This window comes from Apus apus, chromosome 2, assembly GCF_020740795.1.
Source record: "Apus apus isolate bApuApu2 chromosome 2, bApuApu2.pri.cur, whole genome shotgun sequence".
NCBI classification, from domain to species: domain Eukaryota; kingdom Metazoa; phylum Chordata; class Aves; order Apodiformes; family Apodidae; genus Apus; species Apus apus.
Window position 1 is genome coordinate 62,681,066 of NC_067283.1, and position 22,325 is coordinate 62,703,390.

At 40.4% G+C, this 22,325-nt stretch overlaps 1 protein-coding gene across 2 annotated transcripts in view; it reads right to left on the reverse strand.

Moving 5' to 3' along the window:
- CDKAL1 (CDK5 regulatory subunit associated protein 1 like 1) overlaps nucleotides 1-22,325 on the reverse strand; it is a 418,797-nt gene that overhangs the window by 80,011 nt on the left and 316,461 nt on the right. For both annotated transcript variants that reach the window (XM_051610858.1, XM_051610859.1), the window contains exon 13: nucleotides 16,390-16,452. In XM_051610858.1, coding sequence (XP_051466818.1) covers nucleotides 16,390-16,452 — 63 coding nt within the window. The remainder of the gene's footprint in view (nucleotides 1-16,389; nucleotides 16,453-22,325) is intronic.

Below are 22,325 nucleotides of genomic sequence, written 5' to 3' on the forward strand. Positions count from 1 at the left end.
TGATATTAAGCAAAATAAAAAAGTTAAAACACTAGGAATAAAATTGAAATATAGATATTTGCCAGTAGATACATATTTATGCCAAGACAAACTGAATGAGAGGACTGTTGCTCTCTTTTGTCTGAGTGGAACGTACAGAAATTAAACACACACATACATACACATGCACATTTACTTTCTATATATACGTACTTATTAAAAAAACCTGTCTAAATTTTCTTACTTCAGAATATGATTAATGCAGCCTATCAGAAGCCAGATGGTGCAAAACCAGAGCCATCAATCAAAATGAAAAGACCACTGAGTGTTATCCAGAGCGATGTGCTCTCAAATGGAATTTCTGGTCACAGACCCTAACACACGATGTGCAGGGGAAGCCACAAACATCACGGCACTGCCCCCAAGGAACGGCCAGAACACATCAGGCTTTGTTAGGCAAAAACCCTGTAGAAGTAGTACTTGGTGCTGCAGGCTCTGACCAAGAAAGACCCTGAAGGCTAAATATATATCCATTAAATAAAAAATTGAAACCAAACTCTTTAATGAGTTTAATAATGTTTGCACTGATGACGGTATCTGTCAAACTGTGCACTTATCATTTGATTTAATATGGATTTGTGCCATACATTAACAAAGCAGCTGCCACTGTCTGCCTGACATATGAATTGGTATTTAGGATCTGTTCCCACACAGGACCTAGAAATTGTTCATATTTTTAGCCTTATATTACACATTTTCTGCAACTATTCTATGAAAAACAAGGTTTGGTTTTGCAATGTAAAACAGGGATGGCTTATGTCTTGTAAGGTTTTGTACCAAGCAGGCCTTTTATATAAAAAGTAAGCTTGTAAAAATAAAAGCCATGAAGGAGGACAATTTGCCATACATATGACTCATAAATGATGCTTAGCTATATTGAAAGAGATGCAAAAATAAGCAAGTAAGAGCACATAGGTATTTTTTCCTGGAAAAAGTGTGGCAGCATTTATAAGCATGACTGCTTGTATTTGCAACCTGGGGTGTTTTATCACACCACCTCTCTCATGTTTGCTACATATTTCACAGAAATGTATTTTGGGGAAAAAAATCAACCTCATGTTGTTTTTCAGAGACCTTTGTCAAATATTTGCATAACCATCTTTTTTTATATAAAGCTATATGACTAGGTATAACTATCACAATTGCATCAGGAAAGGGTGAAAAAAAAATTAAACATGACCTAAATCAGCACTTATATGAACTAAAGTGTCACCTCTAAAGATCAACCTCTTAGATGCTTTTAGTGATAATAGAAAATGCCACCTTTGTTATGAAGAAATTGTAATGCTCCTGCTCTTTTAAAGAGGGATAACCCCCCCATTTTTTTCCTGATGGATCATGAGATATCAAACCTTAAATTCACCACTGGCCCCACATGCTTCTTATATTTCAGATACTGCAAATCAAATAGAGGCAGACTCCAGTATTACAGGAATAAGCTACAGCTTCTCGGAAACACGATTTTGTTTGACATTGGAATCTCGCCATAATTGGAAATGATGAAGTAAGTTCCAAAGAAGATGGCTGCCATACAAGCCTCTTAAGCTGGAGCCCTTCCCTCAAAAATGCATGGAAGGATGGATAACTTATTTTATCCATCTTTGGATAGATATATATTTTTTAGATTAAAAGTATGTTATGTTCATAACACACCAGAACACAGAGGAAAAATAATATGAAGAACATGTCTAAGGAATGAAATATGCTTTGTTAACATGCATTTGTTACAAAATCCAAGTTTGTGCCTCTCTTCCTGCTGACAGCACCACTCGTTCTTTTTGGTTCACTAAAGCTCAAGTACAGATGAAATTGAAACATCATTTAATTGCTTTCTTCTGCCCTAAACTGAGACTCAAACCTCCATGGCATGTCTACACTGCAGAATGAACTCAAAGTCTGCTGACTCTGAGCCTCCATCCTTGAACTAGATTTGGAGGTCTTTAAAGCCTATTCTAATTTCATAGAATCAGAAAATCACAGAATGGATTGGAAGGGACCTTAAAGATCATCAGGATCCAAGCCACCTGCTATAAGCAGGGACACCTCACACTAGACCAGGCTGCACAAAGTCTCATCCAACCTTGAACACCTCCAGGGAGGGGGCTTCCACAACCTCCATGGGCAACCTATTCCAGTGCCTTACTACCCTCATGGTGAAGAATTTCTTCCTGATGTTTAACCCAAATCTACCTTCTTCCAGTTTAAAACCATTACCTCTTGTCCTATCACTGCCCTCTCTGGTGAAAAGCCCCTCCCCAGCTTTCCTGTAGGCCTCGCCAGGTACTGGAGGTCTCCCTGGAGCCTTCTCTTCTCCAGGCTGAACAGCCCCAACTCCCTCAGCCTGTCATCATAGCAGAGCTGCTGCAGCCCTTTGATCATCTTGGTGGCCCTTCTCTGGACCCTCTCAACAGCTCCATGTCTTTTCTGTGCTGAGGGCACCAGAACTGTACACAGTCTTCCAGGTGCAGTCTCAACAGAGCAGAGTAGCAACCTCTCTGTAATCCTCCCAGGGTACCTGTCCTAGCTTCCACACCCTGTATGCTTCCTTCCTAAGTATGAGCTTTTCTAGGAGCTGCTTGCTTATCCACACTGTCCTCCTGGTGTTTCTACCTGATTCCCTCTTAGTTGGGATACCTTGCTCTTGGGCCTGGAGAAGGTGATCCTTAAATATCAGCCAGCTTTCATGGGCCCCTCTTCCCTCCAGGATGTTATCCCAGGACACTCTCTTGAAGCAGATCCTTAAAGAGGCTGAAATATCTTCTGAAGTCAAGGGTAGTAAGCTTGCTGTGAGCCCTCCTTGCTTCCCTAAGGGTCTTGAATTCCATCATTTTACAGTTGCTACAACCAAGGCTGCCCTTGAGCTTAGCATCCCTCACCAGCCCTTCCTTGCTGGTGAGAACAAGCATAGCACCTCTCCTACTTGGAAAAGGAAGTTGTCAGTGTGCTCTAGGAACCTCCTGAATAGTTTGTGCTTTGCAGAGTTGTCTCTCCAACAGATATCAGGATGGCTGAAGTCACCCATGAGCACCATGGCTTGTGAATACAAAGCAGCTGCTATCTGCCTGTAGAGTGCCTCATCTACACTGTCCTCCTGGTCAGGCAGCCTGTATTAGGCTTCCACTGTAATATCACTTTTGCTTGCCTTCCATTTAATCTTAACCCATAAGCTCTCAGCTAGCTCCTCATCCATCCCCCAGGAGAGCTCCATGCACTCCAGCTGGTCTTTGACACAGAGGGCAACACTCCCACCTTGTCTACCCTACCTGTCCTTTCTAAAGAGTTTATAGCCCTCCATTATGAACACTCTAGTCACAGGAGCCATCCCACCAGGTCTCTGTGATGACATCATGCCCCTGCAGGCTCACACAGACCTCTAACTCCTCCTGTTTATTATGCCCCACCCAGGTGCTCCCCTGCTGACCTGCGCCCCTTCTACAGGCTCTGAGCACCTATGACTGGTGCCAGCATCACACTGAAATTGATCAATGTGGATGAATGGTGGTTCCTGCCCCCAGCCACAGCTGTTTAAAGCCCTCTTCATCAGTTTGGCTAGCCTATGGCCAAGGATGTTCCTCCCCTTTTCTGACAGGTGGATCCCATCAGCCCCCACCAGACCATGTGGTCCCATGATCCAGAGAGCAAAACCCCTGGCTGTAGCACCAGTCACATAGCCAGCTGTTGGTTTGCTGGATCCCACTGGCCCCTTAATTTACATGAGCAGAGTGTGTATGTTAGTATCAGGGTAATTTAACTGAACGCTGACAGTTTTACTGTAAGTATGCATACTAAATCACCATAGGACTAACATCCTTCAGTGCACACCCCACAATTTTAAAAAACAATGAGTAATTAATAAAAACCACACAATTTTTTTAGTTAAATCTGAATACAAACACTCTCTTTCCCATAAGACCATGAGCCCTTCTCTCAGACACAGGCAGACTGAGTGCAGGACCACTGAGAGCACGTACACAATAACCCCAAATTTCACATGCAGCTAAGACAGATGCTTTGCTGCAGGTGACAAACATCTAGATTACCTATGAAAAATTCCCATGGTTTGCCAGCAGATTCTGAGACCCTTCCTTCAGCTGCCCTGCAAAGCAGAGCACTTCAGCTCACACCGAGAGTAAGCTCCCTGCATTGCGCTGACAGCCAGCAGAACAAGTTTCCTGTGTAGAACAACTGAAAGTCCAAATTCTACCTGTAGTTTCATGCGGTCTCTTGACTCATGACTTCTCTTTTTGACTGCATGATACCTAACCTTTCTTCTCTCTTTTAAGTTGGATATAGTATAGAGTGGGAATTATAGCAAAATAAAAATAAAGCTACTTCCAAGCATTTAAATGACAGAAGGAGATGGAATCGTAGCCAGTGCTGTCTTATTACAAACTGTGAAAAATGTAATCCCATTATTCTCTGACTTTCTTGAAATATACTAGATTGTTTTTGGGTGGTACTTGGATACTTGGATCTCAAACCAAAGTTTTTGTGTGTGCATATATATAAGGCTATGCAGAAGAAGATTAGGAGAAGATGAGGATATCAACATTTCCATATTCTTATTATCAGAAACAAAGCCAGAAAATACCTACCTGCTATACAGCTTTATATCAAAGGGCTATGACAACAAGCCTTTCAACAGGAAGAAGGAAGAAAAGTATATGGAATATGTTTCCTGCATGCAAGAAAGGAAAAATCTTACCCAAGATTTTGGGTACCAGATCACCCAAAGTCTTTGGTTAATACAAAAGTATTGATGCAAACTAATATCTAGAACTTTAAATAATATGTCAAAGTAATTCAGTACACAGGAAGGCTGTAGCAATGTTACGAGCAAAACCAATAATCGTTCTCCAGTGAGAAGACAGGGAGCAGAACATAAAGCTAGTTATCATATTCATTATCAAAGTTCCCAAAACTTGGGTCTCTAGATATGCAATCAGTTAAAAGCAAGCAAGCTCAAGAGCTTGGTCATAGGAGCAACTAAATAATTAGCAAAGTTTAAATTCTTGAATAGTGAAGAACTTTTCTACCACCTCTGCAGGTGCCTTCCTGTCACACTGTGCTTCTGTGTAGCTACACCTGCTGCACTGATCCTTCCCCTCCAACATCAATCTTGTTTCTCACAGCCACTTTAATGCCATGACAAAGTACAGCTGTAGATTCTAAGGGACTTCATATACAGGTAAAAAAAACCCAAACCATACAAGGAAAAAAAAGGAAGGACAGGTGAATTAAAGGGAGAGACAATACAATGTTAATATCTGAAGACGACATTAGACAAAGAATATCCAGGTAGGAAGAAACAAACAAAAAAAGAAGGTAGGCTACACATGGAAGAATTAACTTACCTTGTTGGGGGAGAAATGGTAATAAAGAAACAGGGAGAGCAAAATATGAGAGAAAGTGAAATACAACTGGGAAATCTAATCTACTACAAACTGCACAGCCACAGAGGGATACAGGTCAAATGAGATGTTAGGGAATTGGAGAAGGAAAGATATCTGAACTTGATCTGAAATTGAAATGACCATATAACTATTACTGATACACTCCATTGCATTGCCAAGGCAAGACTAAAGAGAGCTTAAAAAAAAAAAATTAACCGGGCCAGGTCTGTTTACTTTTTGTGATGTCAGGGTTTTCCAGCAACTAATTTTAGAAAACCTAAAATACTTTTTTCTTTCTCATACTTTTGTGTCAGTACCACAGTAACGATGAACAAGGTACATAAGTGATATAAGACACGGAGTGAGAAGCAATGGCTTTCTCTGGAAATTAACAGAATTGACTCACCTCACACAATTTGTTTTACTTGAGTTCATAAGACAGATACTTAAAGTCACCACAAAACTTGTCTCTCATTTTCCAATTCAGTATTTTCTCGGAGGTAGAAAATACTTATTTGAGGCAATGTGTTATATACCAGGTAGCATTTGCATGCTGTACCAAGGAGAAAAACTCTGAAGTAAACAATGACTATTTTCATTATTATTTAAATGAAAAAAATGTGCAGGTGTTTTTACATGATGGAGAGGGGTACATGTGGATTACATAACCTTATTTCTTAAAACTGTTCTCTCGACCATTAATGAAGATACTTTGATAATACAGTAGTGTGTGTGAAACCTCATTAAACACATAAGCCCATGCATCACCATATAGCACTACCTTTATAGATAGATGCAAACATGATTTGACAGGCTACTGTTAACTGGGTTTTAGAAAGATGATTTTTAAAATATACATAAAAAATTTAACTTAAAACAGGAAACCTCCCTTGTGGTTGATAATGGCAGTATCAATCCCAAACAATTCAGTTAGCATCAGACAGAGTTAGCTGCTTTAATACCAATTACAGCAAAAGTTACTAGCATTGGAAAAGTTTCAAACAAAGTATTGAGCATATATACATATGCTCAATGTTTTTGTATTTTAGGTTTTTTGTAGAACAAAACTAACAAATAAACCACTGGTTTACAACAATACATTCAGGAATTAGGTTCTTTGGTTTTTCATTTTCTGGATGCAATACATAACTCAAATAAGACTGCAAGTCTTATATCCCAACATTTCAGGTACAGAATTAAGACAGAGCAGGTATATCCCTTTCTGTACAGCCTATTCAACAAAGAAGTAAGCCTTCCCTTCAAACTGCTTTCCTTGTTTCTTCTCTCTACAACAGCCTGAAACAATTCCTGGTATTCGAACAGACATTTCTAAACTGTCTATATAGTAGCTCTCTGTGTTACAGATGGCATAAACCTCAAAGCAGCTAAGGGTTAAATCAAGAAAAAGCAGCAGCTTTTCAGGCCATTAGATTTTCTTCACTATCAGCAAGTAATGTTCAAGTGTGCCATTAGCACAAGACCACTGCACTGCTCCTCCAAACAGAAATTGCTTTTCTCTGTCAGTAGTCTTTGAAGAGCACGAAACAGCTTTATGTAACCTCCTCCAAAAAGCAGTTCTGAACACCAGGGAAGGTAAAAGGGAAGAATGGTTGTAGGTTACAATATTTCCATAAAACGTGGCCATATCTGACATATGAGCTATTAAATTAAACCTGAAATCTGAGGCAGGAGACAGCAGAAGGCTGTGTCTCTTTTCAGCAATAACCTGGAATTATTATTTTCTAGCACCTGCCTTAGGAAATTCAGACTATGGCTTATATCACAGGCATTGCAACCTCACAGTCACCTTATGATTTAGTACAATTCTGTTGGTAGAATAAAGGGAAAGCAGGTTAAAAGGATATTTGTTATTTTCAAGAATCATCATATACCCAAAGCCATTATCCAAAAAATCCGAGAGATGAGACAGTATCTCAAAACTACTTTATTTTTTCTGGCTCAAATGTAAAACCCTCACATTCATGGCACTTCTGCACATGCACATCTTAAGCAACACAGTTAATATCTGACAAACATTACTGTCTTTAGGAACAACAAAAATAATTATTTGTTTTTTTCACTAGTTCTGAAATTTCCTATTTCCAGACTCCAAAACGCGTTCAAACCTGGTTTACTTAAACATACTGGTGAAAGCAGGGACTGGGAGGACAAAGTACACCCCACTGTAGGAGAACAACAGGTTCGTAATCTAAAGAATCTGAAGGTGCGCAAGACTATGGGACCTGAGGGGGTCCATCCATGGGTCCTGAATGAGCTGGTGGATGCAGTTATTAAGCCTCTGTCCATCATGTCCATCATGCCATGAGAGGGACCTTGACAGGCTGGAGAGGTGGGCCAGTGCCAACCTCATGAAGTCCAACAAGGCCAAGTGCAGGGTCCTGCACCTGGGTTGGCACAACCCTAGGCACAAATACAGGCTGGGGGGAGAATGGCTGGAGAGCAGTCCTGAGGAGAAGGACTTGGGGGTGGTAGTTGATGAGAAGCTCAACACAAGCCACCAGTGTGCACTCACAGGCCAGAGAGGCAACCACATCCTAGGATGCATCAAAAGCATGAGGGAGACCTTATAGTGGCCTTCCAGTACCTGGCAAGGCCTACAGGAAAGCTGGAGAGGGGCTTTTCACCAGAGAGGGCAGTGATAGGACAAGAGGTAATGGTTTTAAACGGGAAGAGGGGAGATTTAGGTTAGACATCAGGAAGAAATTCTTCACCATGAGGGTAGTAAGGTGTGGGAATAGGTTGTCTAGGGAGGTTGTGGAAGCCCCCTCCTTGGAGGTGTCTTAGACCAGGTTGGACGAGGCTTTGTGCTGCCTGGTCTAGCGTGAGGTGTCCCTGCTCATAGCAGGGAGGTTGAATCCTTATGATCTTTAAGGTCCCTTTCAACCTTAACCATTCTGTGATTCTAGGATTCTCTGTCAGCTGCCATGCCTCATTTGTAAAACAATTTTCTAATGCCAGTGGCTATGAAAGACGGCGAAATGACAAAGATGATGACAAAGTCTGGGAGGTCAGGAACTACTAAAAAGGTACAAGGCATAGATTACTGAAAGACACAAATCTCACCCAACAGAAATTTAATGCTGCAACTATGTTTTAGTCTTTCACTAGCTTCTTCCAAGAATCGGTTCTTGGAAGAACCAGTCCAAACTGGTCCAAACAGAAGGGTTAAACTTCTCATCTCCCCGTTTTTGCTGCTGGCCCCCAAAGACCACCAGATACAGCACAGGGGCCAAAAGGATTACAGGACTTGACAGGTTGTGCTACCAGAAACCAACTGCCTCACCTGGGACTTTCCCCTTGCTTTCGGATACTTCCTGTTTCATACAGGTATCCATGATGATTTCAGATCAATGCCACAGCCTCGGGCATTACTATGATTAATACTTTTTCCTATTGTCAATGACAATCACATAGACCATAAAGACATACCCCCACAGGCACTGTTTAAAGTGATCCTACCTGTTTGAGAGTGCCTCCTGTCTGCCTCATTATAAAAAAATCATACTTTCGCCCCCTCATTAATTATGGCCTTTTCCAATGTGTAGTAGTAACATTTTTTTAATTTCTCTGGCTTAGAAATGCCTCAAACTTTCCCGAGCTACAGATCTAAGAGAAGAAAGAGGTCCCCTACAACCACAGTTTAAGGCTGCTGACATTAGATTATTTATTTTCTGTTAAAATTGGAGCAAGAGTTTGTGCACTATTGAAATAACTGCTGAAATAAATTATCATGTTAAGTCAGCAAGTGAAAGCAGCCATTAGCACCTTAACTGTAAGGACAGCCACACATAATCTTGTTATTAATCCTCCTTGTGTCAGTTATGCAAATTATCAAATCCAATGGAACACAGGACATAAACTGCTTACCAGGCTAGAAGCTAGCCAAAAAGCCAAACACCGAAAAAAGAAAGCTTTTCCTCACTTAATTTTGTATCTTACTACAATGGTCCATATAACTTGCCAATCACACAGGCATTGTCTATGAGATTTTAGCTTTTTGAGTGTTAAAACAATTTCCAGAACACATTAATAACGAATACTTTAAAGAACAAGGCTTAAAAATCTTACAATTATTTTAGTCGTACTGCATTGATTAGAACATATTTCAAAACACTTTTTTTTTTTTTTTTTAATCCTGAGTACTTTAAACTTGGAAAAAAACCTCAGCTTCAAATCACATGAACATTGGCTTTATTTCTTACTTGGTTGGACACAGTATATTCTGAAATAAATCACTAACACTACAAGGCATGACCGTATTTTTTCATAGATCATATTCTATTATTGAGCAAGAGAATCAGGCTGTAAAAGGCAGAAACTAATCCAGAGATGAGTTTTAAGCACCGCTCTCAGAGGATTTCTCAGTGTAACAGAACAATGCTGCCAGAGGCATGTATGGACATGCCCTAAGGTCTCTTCCTGGCTATCATCTCAAGAAAGCACAGAAACAAAATGGAAAAGCAGTTTTGCTCTACTGTGTTTACTGTATGTAAAAACATTATTTTGCAGAGCAAAACTGAAGATCATCGTTTTAGACAAATGCTCCAGGGTTTGACTGAGTACTTACCTCAGCTGACAACAAGAAAAGGAACTAGGGCTCTGTGCGGTCGAATTTGGATAGTTTCTGCATACTGGATCCTGAAACTCACACTAAGTTTCTCAAACCTGTGTCTTTGACCTGCTACCCCAAATGCCTTAATAGCTTTCAACAAACTGGGTCACAAGTTCTAAAGGGCAAACATCATTTGGGAGAAAGATACTTAGGGAGTTAAACATCCACTGCAGACAGAATTAAATCCTTACTGTGTGCAGTGTGGAACCTCAGTGTACATGTTAAAAGATTAAGTAGAAATTACTTGTGTGGAAACATAATCTTTTATTAAATTAGCCAGCAGAGAACTGGTCAGCTTATAGCCAAGGATAAAAAAGAGCACTCCTCAACTATCTTCTTTTAAATTTTAAACCACAGAAACTTTTGTTTGTACAGAGTCATGAGGATGTCACTTTTACCTTATTTCTCTTAATGTCCTAGGAAAAGATAAACTGTACATATTATTGGGAGAGCTGTTCTATTGCTAACTGGAGAAAAGTTACACACTGGTCAGAACTTGACTCGCAAGAAAGCTGGGCTATGCATACTCCTACTCTACATAAACACAGGAAAAAACAAGTATTTCAGAACAAGTAATGGCTTTGTTTACAAGTCGAGTTCTATGTATTTTTACACATGCTAACCACAGTAAGTTTGAACAAATGACACTCAATAACCCACTTGGGACAGCTTTTCAAAAGATCTTCTGACCATGAGGAGAGCGAGCAGAGGCGGTGGCTGCGGCTCTGCCCTAACGACACTGAGGCAACGCCATGGGGAGCAGCACAAGCGAGAGAAGATGTTGGGGAGGGCTCAGCAGGCAAGGCAGGTGGGAGATGGTCTCCACCCATTCGAAACCCTTGGTTAAAAGCAGTGGTGGAAGCCAGGCTGATCTGCCTGAGGGGCAGGCAGCTGTCCAGGTGACAGGCTGCGTGGAGTGTCTGAGTCTGTCACCCTTACAGGAGGACAAGGAAGACAACATCTGTGTGTGCTGCGACCAGGTCAATGATTTGCTCAGCCTGGTTGCTGAGCTTAAGCAGGAAGTGGAGAGGTTAAGGACCATATGGGAATGTGAAAGGGAAACAGACTGGTGGAGCTGCACCCTGCCATCCTCAGGAAAAAGGCAGCAGGTGGTAGCTTCACAAGAGGCAGAAAATCCCCAGTCCTCTTGTCACCAGCAAGAAGGATGGGAACTGGGAGAGGCCCCTGCTAGGGGTAGCAGAAGAGTTCTCAGCAGACCCTCCCCACATTTCCAGGTGCCCTTACAGAACAGATACAGGGCTCTGGAGACAGGGGACCAGTCAAACAATAATGCTGAAGAAGCCCCATCCAGGGAGCTGCCGAAGCTGCCAGCTTGATGCAATAGGACTGTTCCTAAGAAGTTGAAGAAGCAGCCAGCTCCTCTGATTAGGACTGCTTCTGAGAAGAGCAAGAGGAGGGTGATAGTGATAGGAGATACCATTCTGAGGGGAACTGAAGGTCCCATATGCCAGCCAGACCCTTCCCACAGGGAAGTCTGCTGCCTCCCTGGGGCCAGGATGAGGGATATAACCAGGAAACTTCCTGGTCTGATATGGCCCTCAGACTATTACCCTCTTTTGATCTTTCAGGTAGGTAGTGATGAGGTGGAGAAAAGAGCTTTGAGAGTAATAAAGAAGATTTTAGGGCATTGGGACGACTGGTCAAGGGCTCGGGTGCACAAGTTGTGTTCTCCTCTGTCCCTCCAGTCTTGGGGAATGATGAGTGGGTTAACAAGAAGACCTCACAGGTCAATGCCTGGCTCCAAAACTGGTGCTACCAGCAGGACTTCGGGTTTTTTGTCCATGGTTTCATTTACAGGACACCAGGCCTGCTGACATTGGATGGGAAGACCCTGTCCCACAGCGGAAAAAGGGTAGTAGGGCAGGAAGTAACAGGTACTCATTGACAGTGATTTAAACTAGGTTGGAAGGGGGTGGGGAAAAAGCCAGGCTTACTACAGATGAGCCTAGGGGTGATGTGTTGGTCAGGTCAGCTAATAAGGCAACCTCACTGGAGGCCCAGCTTAAATGCCTTTATACAAATGCACGCAGCATGGGGAATAAACAGGAGGGATTGGAGATGAGGGTGAGCCTGCAGGGCTATGATCTCATAGGCATCACTGAGACCTGGTGGGATGGCTCCTGTGACTGGAGCATCAGAATGGAGGGTTACAAACTCTTTAGGAAGGACAGACAGGGGAGACAGGCTGGGGGTGTTGCCCTTTATGTCAAAGACCAGCTGGAGTGCATAGAACTCTCCCTGGGGGCAAATGAGGAGCCAACAGAAAGCTTAGGGGTTATGACTAAGGGGAAGAAAGGCCAAGGTGACATCACAGTGGGGGTTTGCTACAGGTTGCCTGAGCAGGAGGATAATATAGACTTGGCACTATATAGACAGACAGGAGCAGCTTCACATTCACAAGCCATGGTCCTCATGGGAGACTTCAATAACCTAACATCTGTTGGAAGAACAACTCTGCTTACCAACGAGGAAGGGCTGGTGAAGGATGTTAAGCTGAAGGGCAGCCTTGACTGCAGTCACCACAAAATGGTGGAGCTCAAGATCCTTAGGGTAGCAAGGAGGGCTCACAGTAAGCTTACTAGCTTTGACTTCAAAAGGGCAGATTTCAGCCTCTTTATGGATCTGCTCAAGAGAGTGTCCTGGGATAACATCCTGGAGGGAGGAGGGGCCCATGAAAGCTGGATGATATTTAAGGATCACCTTCTCCAGGCCCAAGAGCAATGCATCCCAACTAAGAAGAAGTCAGGTACAAACTCCAAGAGGCTAGCATGGATGAGCAAGCAGCTCCTAGAAAAGCTCAAACTGAAGAGGGAAGCACACAGGGGGTGGAAGCTAGGGCAGGTATTCTGGGAGGATTACAGAGAGGTTGTCTGAGCAGCAAGGGATCAGGTGAGGAGAGCCAGATCCCTGCTAGAATTAAATCTTGCCAGGGATGTTAAGAACAATAATAAAAGCTTCTTTAGGTATGTTGGGGAGAAAAGGACATCCAAGGAGAGTGTAGGCCCTCTCCTGAAGGAAACAAGCGAGGTAGCAACACAGGGCATTGAGACGGCTGAGGTCCTCAATGACTTCTTTGCTTCTTTCTTCTCTGGCAAGTGCTCCATCCTCAACACAACGGCCACAGCAGGTGAAAGCAGGGACTGGGAGAATTAATTACCTCCCACCGTGGGTGTAGAGCAGGTTCGTGACCATCTAAAGAACCCAAAGGTACATAAATCTATGGGACCTGATGGGATTCATCCATGGGTCCTGAGGGAGCTGGTGGATGCAGTTGCTAAGCCTCTGTCCATCATATTTGAGAGGTCATGGCAGTCTGGTGAGGTTCCTGCTGACTGGAAAAAAGGGAACACAGCCCCTATTTTTAAAAAGGGGAAAAAGGAAGACCCAAGGAACTACAGGCTGGTCAGTTGCACCTCTGTGCCTGGCAAGGTCATGGAACAGATCCTCCTGGAAAGTCTGCTAAGGCACATGGAAAATAAAGAGGTGACTTGTGACAGCCAACATGGCTTCACTAAGGGCAAGTCATGCCTGACCAATCTGGTGGCCTTCTGCAACAAGGCTACAGAGATGGTGGATGGTGGCAGAGGAACTGATGTCATCTACCTGGATTTGTGCAAGGCCTTTGACACTGTCCCACATGACATCCTGGTCTCCAAACAGACACGACATGGATTTGACTGATGGATTATTTGGTGGATAAGACATTGGCTGGATGGCTGCACCCAGAGAGTTGTGGTCAATGGCTCAGTATCCAAATGAAGGCAGGGGACGAGTGGTGTTCCTCAGGGGTTAGTATTGGGACCAGGGCTGTTTAACATCTTTCTTGGAGACACAGACAGTGAGATTATGTGTATCCTCAGCAAATCTGCTGATGATACCAAGCTGTGTGGTGTGGTTGACACCCAAGAAGAAAGGGAGGCCATCCAGAGGGACCTAGACAGGCTGGAGAGGTGGGCCAGTGCCAACCTCATGAAGTTCAACAAGGCCAAGTGCAAGGTCCTGCACCTGGGTCGGCACAACCCCAGGCACAAATACAGGCTGGGGGAAGAATGGCTGGAGAGCAGTCCTGAGGAGAAGGACCTGGGGGCGGTAGTAGATGAGAAGCTCGACATGAGCCACCAGTGTGAGCTGGAGCCCAGAGGGCAACTGCATCCTGGGCTGCATCAAAAGAAGTGCCCTCAGCACAGGAAAGACATGGAGCTGTTGGAGAGGGTCCAGAGAAGGGCCACCAAGATGATCAAAGGCCTGGAGCAGCTCTGCTATGAAGACAGGCTGAGAGAGTTGGGGCTGTTCAGCCTAGAGAAGAGAAGGCTCTGGGGAGACCTTATAGTGGCCTTCCAGTACTTGAAAGGGCCTACAGGAAAGCTGGGGAGGGGCTTTTCACCAGAGAAGATAGTGGTAGGACAAGGGGTAATGGTTTAAAACTGAGAGAGGGGAGATTGAGGTTAGATATTAGGAAGAAATTCTTCACTATAAGGGTGGTGAGGAACTGGAATGGGTTGCCCAGGGAGGTTGTTGATGCCCCATCTCTGGAGGATTTAAGGCCAGCTTGGATGAGGTTTTGTAGAACCTGATCTAGTGGTGGGGTTCAGTGCTCATGGCAGGGGGGTTGCAACTTGATGATCTTTAAGGTCCCTTCCAACCTGAATGATTCTATGAAAATCAAGATACATCTCAGCATTTCTTAAATGATTATTTGTGAAATGTAAATAAGATTAATCAAATAAATCAAATTATTTTATTTAATTATTCAATTTAATAATTATAGAAATTAAACATGCAATTAAATATTGATAAATTACTAAATAAGATTTTTTGAATATATTTATATATTTTAATAACAAAAATGCACCTGAGAAAAATGAAGTAGTTAACAGAAAGAAAACTTTCACTGTCAAAAGGAAAATGAGGAAAGATCCCATTTTTAATATACTTTCATTTGTCCTTTTTCTTCCTTTTACTCTCAGATATATATGCAGAATGTGCTTGGAAGCAGGAAAGGAGTGGAGCTTCGAAAATCACTCATCAAACAACTGTGTCACTTTTAATAATTTATTAAAGGTCCTAAACCAAAGATCAAAAGGAAATATATCTAAGCATTTTTATGCAATTCCACATCGCCTGATGACTAATTTGTAAAGAGCGCACAAGTCTTCACAACTGAAGCCAAAATCACTTGAGGATACTTTGATATAATGCCACAAAGGATATGAGCAGGAAGGCAGCAGGAGTTAACAAATGACCAAGCTCTATTAAAAGTGCTAATAAAAGAATAATGGAATTTCCTTGTACTATAAATAAACGTGTTTGGCACAGGAGAATTTTGATGTGAAGAGGAATATCAATGCTTTTAGTTCATCAGTTGCTTCTCCTTATTAGATCTTAATTCATTTACTATTACTTTTACTTTAAAAAGCTTCAACTCAAAAAAGCAATGATCCTATTCAAAATCTTGTCACACTGATTTCCTTTATTCTTCATATTTCTCAATTTTCACAGGCTCTTACCAATTCTTGTAAATAATGCAAGTATACCTACTGTTTGGCAGTGTTTTTTTAAACACTAAATTTTCAAGTTGCTGGTAACTATGGAACTATCATAGCAACAACCTACCTGATAAATTTAATCCATTAATGAATGGGTTAATCCAGAAATGGATTAATACATCATACAATGTATTACCTTCTCGTAGACACAAGTGCAGTTATACGCATAGATGCATGTGTTCATACATTTCTTACCCTATAGTATGGGATATAATAAAAAAGGTGGTTTTTAAACCAGGGTTCCTAGAATTTATAAATAAGGATCAAGTTATAATGATGATGTGTATTTTTTCTTCCCCCAGACAACCATCAGGCTTGTTAGAAATGCAGCCTCTTCCAATGATGCCTCCAGAATCAATAGATAATTCATTAGTACCACGTATCTCAGGGCCTAATTGACATAACAGGCTAAGCAACATACTCAAGGGAAACACAGTTTATAAATAGAGAGAAAAAAACCAGGGGAATCTGATACCACATATGGTTACTTTGCAGGATTTCAAGTCAGTCTATAAATTACACTTCTATGAGTTTAATGTGAGTCATTGGTTTCACAAATCAGAAAATGCAGCTTTTCAAGCTTGGCTTGAAGAAACGAAGAAACATTTATGCGATAGCATAATTAAAGCAACATGAATACCCTAGCACTTTCAATTTTATCATTTCCTCTCCTTTTTGCATGAAACATGAAATACAGTTCTCATGACCGTTTGGAATTAATCTCATCAACAAATGCAGGTAGTATATTTTTTCTTACCTTATGATCATATGGATTGTATGAATGAAACAGCTGGGACAGATCCTTTGTCCTCTGTTTTTTCTGAAAAGTAAAATTAATAAATATACTGTATTAGAAAAGTTAAAGAAAAAAGAGATAGTGCTGATTTTAAAAGCTGTATGCAGGTACAAACACATTCTCTCCCCACTTAGTTAATGGAACTGTAGGTATGAAGAGCAGCGTATGCAGATGAAGGATATTAAATATCACAGGAAATAATTAACATATATATTAAAAACGTTAAGAACACATCCTTAATAAATAATCAACACTAATCTATGGAATATCAGTAGAATGTGTAAACAATTAAGATTTGGTTTAATTTCTGCACAATAAATCACAAATAATGTTGTAGAATACAGATAACAAAACCTGAAGATTAGGTTACAATCTTGTGAAGACTTGTCTACTATTCTAGCATGTACATGCAGTCTTGCTTTAGAGCAGATCAGGTTTAAAGGAAGTCCATTTAAAGAAGAATTATTTATTATTTTTCAATTTCATTTGATGCTAATACTCTCATTGCCTTGATTGTGGAAAATTAATTCGTGGCATGCCATTTAATGCCAGGGCAAAGGGAAAAAGCCTTCTTCTGTTAAGAGCAAAGTTCAAAGACAAAATCTGCTTAATCTACCTTCTACTTAAATCAATGAAAGAGCTTTCAGTGATTTTAGCAGATATTAAATAGAATCTCTCAGCTGCATGCTATGGAGGGGGCAGGGAGAGAAGAAAAACCACCCTTCATCTTTAATGCAGAGATGAGTCACAAATAAGTTCAAAGTTTTATTACGTCAAAGTCATGGGTGGCAAATCTCACAAGTTAGGAAGGCGGAGCATTACTTGATGGAAACTGTGTAAAGGGGAGACAACTACAAGAACCCCTTGCTTGTAGTCTTGTATCTTTGATGTTGACTTATTTCAGCCATTATTTCTGTGAAAGTAGTTTTCCAGCTGAACTGGTAGGATATACTCATGTTTCCAGCATGGTGAGAACTGAAGAGACAGCTGTATCACTGCAGTATTTATTTTAATTTGTGGAAACAGTTGGACAATTTTGTAATTTTTGAGGAACTATGTACTTCCTTTCTTTACACAGTTTTTATTTTCAGTGAAACATTCAGATGCAGTAACATAGTACTAAAAGCTGTAACTTTAAATACAACAGTTGGATATTTTTCAAACAACAGAGGTAACAGATTAATATTACTACTTCTCTGATGTCCCTACCTATGTTTTAGTTATGACCACTAAAGAGTAAAGAAAATAATTTTTTATTCCCTGTCCCTCTTCAAACAAGAACAGTAAATTTTGTTTTCAGTGTAAAAAGGTCATTTCTGTGAAAGACAATTCTCTTCAATTACCATAAGTAATATCTATCAAGATTTGTTTCTCTTAAGTTTACTAAGGGGCTTTAACAGAAAAAGACATTTCTGTTAGCATAGACTCTCTGAACAATTAAACATGCCTTTGAAAATAAAATATCTCCCTTAGGTAGAGGAATCTTCACCTTCTAAACTCATTAATACCTCTTATTTGCAATGGAGAAAACTCCTCTCAGAGAAATAATAAGGTGGCACAACAAAAAATTTCATCACCACTCTAGAATAATTTATTTCCTGGTAGTACAGTTACACACAGTGAGAATGCTTAAAATACAATAAAAAGGATTTGGAGAAATGTGACAACTTTAAACGAGATAACAAAAATATTATATTAAAGGTTGCTTATAAAACTAATTTAATGTGGAATCATGCAAAAAGTAGACAAAAGCATTTTAGTTTGGAATATACAAGAAATATGGAATATATAGGAAATTATGGTTTCTTCTCTAATTTTCCACAAAAGGTAGATGTTTTGCTTTTTTTACAAATCCAAATGCTCCTGACTGGGGAAATGCTGGAATTTCATGACACAGAGGAACATGGAATGGAATTTCTAGAGATGCACATGATAAAATGATGCCCCCAGGATGTCCTGAATGAGTAGCTGATCTAAATCCTAACAGCATTTGACTCCTTTGTAGGAATTTTGAATACACAGAAACAAAGATGTCTTAAGCACAGATTTAAGTGCTATTTTCTGTCTTCCTAGAACACCAAGTTCAGCTTAACTTAGATCTCTCAAAACCAGCAATATAAACAATTTCAAAACACAGAGACCAAGAAAGGACAAGGCATTCATGCTGCTATAGTGGTAACCCCTTCAACCCTTAGAGCAGGCATTAGCCACATGGTATTAATAAGAAGTTTTTCACATGAAGAAAAGGCACAGTTCCCAGCTGACCTGTAAGCAGTGTAAGCACAAAATAAAGCAGGTCTCTCCATGTCTAGACATGCTAGAGGAAAATAAGAAGCCCATAAGCTCCTATTTCCTTTCTCAGTCTTTCATTTTCTGGGCCTCAGATTTTCAAGGTCTTCCTTTTCAAGGACACTGGCCACCTGAGACATATTAAAGCATAGTAAAGTGCTTGAAGTATAGTACAGTAAAGGATCCTTTTTGAATACATCCAGAATTACTAAACACTAAAGCCAAGGGTTAGTGACAACCTTGACATTCTTACTGATTTTTCTCATGTGTCAATATGTGGGACCTACAGGAAAGCTGGGGAGGGACTGTTTACAAGGACATGTGGTGACAGGACAAGGGGAAACAGCCTTACACTCCAGTAGGGTAGATTTACATTAGATATTAGAAGACATTCTTTTACTATGAGGGTGGTGAGACACTGGAACAGGTTGCCCAGAGAGGTAGTGGAGGCCCCATCCTTGGAAATATTCAAGGTCGGGCTCAATGGGCCTCTGAGCAACCTGATCTTGTTCAAGAGGTCCCTGCTCACTAGATGACCTTTAAAGGTCCCTTCCAACTCAACACATTCTGTGGTTCTGTGATTATATTACTTTTATCAATAATGGAACATTTTCTAATGCTTTAGGCAGACTACACTGTGTATTAACCTACTTTTTATCAGAAAAGATTGCTCAAAGAAGAAATAGGTAGAATGTAAAGGAACCACAACAGAAACACTCTGTACAGGGTTTAAAATATTTAAATTAAACAAAAAATATTTTTTTAAAATAACTGTTTAAAATATTTTCTGCACAAGTTAACCAGTATAAAATGTTATGTTGACCACTTCAGGAATAAAGCTGGTTTTTGTTTTGTTTTTGTTTTTTTTGTTCTGCAAATAATGGTATGAAAATATGTTAAAAGTAAGGTTATCCTAACAATAGATTTTCATAAACAGAAAATACTTTAGACAAGTTTAGAAATGAAGTAACTATACCAAATACCCGAAGCTCACACATGTATTTGCTCTTCTTTGGTGATCATCTTCTCATACTTAGGTGATAATTACTGAAACTTATTTGTTTTCCTTTCATCTATACTACTGTAGGCTATGATGTTTATTGTGAAGGACAGTCACAGTATTACTGACATATTTTTATTACAGATTACTTAGAAGCAGCTTAAATGGAACATTCCTAGGTTTTAATCTTGGAACGAAAGGATCAAAATTACACCTCGGTATGAAGAACTTTCAGTTTTAAAAGGTCTCTCTTCACCCTAAAGGCTCTTAGTAATTCCAGCCTAATACTGCAACAGATCTGCAGATTCTACCAGTTCCACTGAAAATGTCAGCCTCAACATATTGCCAGCAAAGTTCTCCTGCTTTTTTTTTTGCTTCCATCATTTAAAATCCCTCCAGTATATGAGGATTCCTTCAGCAACAGGGATCCATTTTTTTATGTTCCAATACTTGTCTTTTCCTTCATGACCACACTCAAGAGTAACGTGTAAAGGCAGCCAGATTAATGTCCTCGAGTTCTCTTCCCTCACCTACCATCTTCTTTCCTATTTATTTTTTACGTACTGCTGCACAGAATTAAACACAATTTTATTTTGCCACTGGAACCTTACTTAATTTAGAGCTTATGAAGTATCTCACACTTGAACATGCTAGCAAACAACAGTGACATTTTTTTCTAACAAAGTAGTCTGGACAACCACATTACCTTCCTGTGTAGTATCTAATGGATGACCTAATTTAGAATCAAATCCATAGGTAGAATTTAACTACAACTTTGACAGACTTCAGGAGAAGAATGAAGCAACTTTGCGAGTATTTTCATAGTTTCCTTCCCCAGTAGTACCAAAAAGCTTTGAGGCTCCAGTGTAATAGATGCTTGTAAGAACAAAAAGCATGAGATTGGAGCTTTCTTTTCTGAAAGTGAGTATCTGATTCATTCTGTGTTATGGCTTTCTCTAACTTCAGTAACATTTGTTTTCTGAGTAATAACGAAGCTCTACTTTTCTTTGCCCCCATGTTACATCTATGATCTCAAAACTACAAAGGCATTGGGTAGTTACAAACTCCAAACTTACATAAACCAGAATCGATTTGGGAGAACCCTATCTAATGATACTGACTGGCCAAATTTAATCTTCAAGGAGCTATGTGGCAAAACACCAGAGAGAGATGTAGCAACAGTAGCACGACATGCCATCTCTCAATATGCTTGCCCCAGTTTCCCTCTTATGATTCAGCTGCTTTTTGTCTCTCAGTTTTGCAGGCCCAGGCCTGAAGTGGAAAGGTTCCCATGAGAAAGGAAAAGGCCTGGCAAACTCTGAGCTGGTAACAACCTTGAAAGGTACAGAGGCCAAGTTGATGTTCATAACACCAGCTGCTCTCCAAGTTTTGAAGAACACGGAGCCCAGGCCAGACACAACTAGGCCTGAAACAGAGATAAGCTGAGAAGGAACAGATAAAGATAAGAATTTGCTTGGTGAGAGAAGAGCCTTTATGGTTTTTCTACTATTTTATTTTTATTCTCCAATGAGAGATTTTGGAGGTATAGCTAAATAGTTAAATTACAGTAATCTACTTTATTCTATAAAATCTTGGTCTCATCTTTGATTGGAGGACTTCCCATACACTTTCCCAGAAGGCTGCTCAACCTTCTCCTCTCCAGTGGGGACACCTGGCAGACAGATTATTTCTCAAGAATTACGATCCACCTGGACATCCAGCTGTGGCCTGGCAAGGGTGAAAGATAGTAACTACTTTATTGTCTTTATTAGCAAACTTGTTGTTAAGTCATCTCTAAGTTTTAAGATTATAGAATCCTTTAAAATTGATAATTAATGTTCTAGGCTTAGTATAAAACTTGATAATAAGCCAGTTGCTAGCATTTTAATGGTTAACCTTTATTGTTTGATCTAACTACAAGTAGTAAATTTTATTTTTAAGATACCTTTTGCATTCAAACTTCAACTTCTGTTCCAATGTCCCAAATCTCCCACAATTTGACTGTGCTTGTGCCTTCTGCCAGTGTTATTTGCAATAAATCTTGATCTGTGCCTATACATCTCATCTGCCATCTGTCCCGTTCCGGCCAGCAACTACTCTAACCAAGGTACATTTTAAACTCTTACTTGGAGATTCAATCCACAAAGCCTTATATCTATATACCTATTACCACAATACAGCTATGAGCCAAGCCACTGAAACTGCCATGTTATCAAAGTTTACAGATTGCTTTTTGTTCTGCAAAACAATTTTAAAAAAAAAGTGATCAGAAACCAGTGAACCGTTCCTTTTGACCTTGAGTTATTCAGTGCATCACCTTCTTAGAAATCATCCTGAAAAAAATGTTGTGCCCCAGCCAGATTTCTTGATAAAATCATAACTGGTGTTCATTATGCTCTTGCATTCATGCTCTGTAAGGTCTGAAAGGGCAGAAGTGACAATACAGGCTTGACAAGTTTTCTACTTCCTATAGCTAACTCACCTCTCCTGTTATTATTCCTGTCTTTCTGATCACACCTATAATGAAGCATACAAAGTCACTTGGGGGTTAGCTAGTCTTTTTGACCTAAAGTACCCGAATAGCTATTTTAAAATAGACTCACTCTTG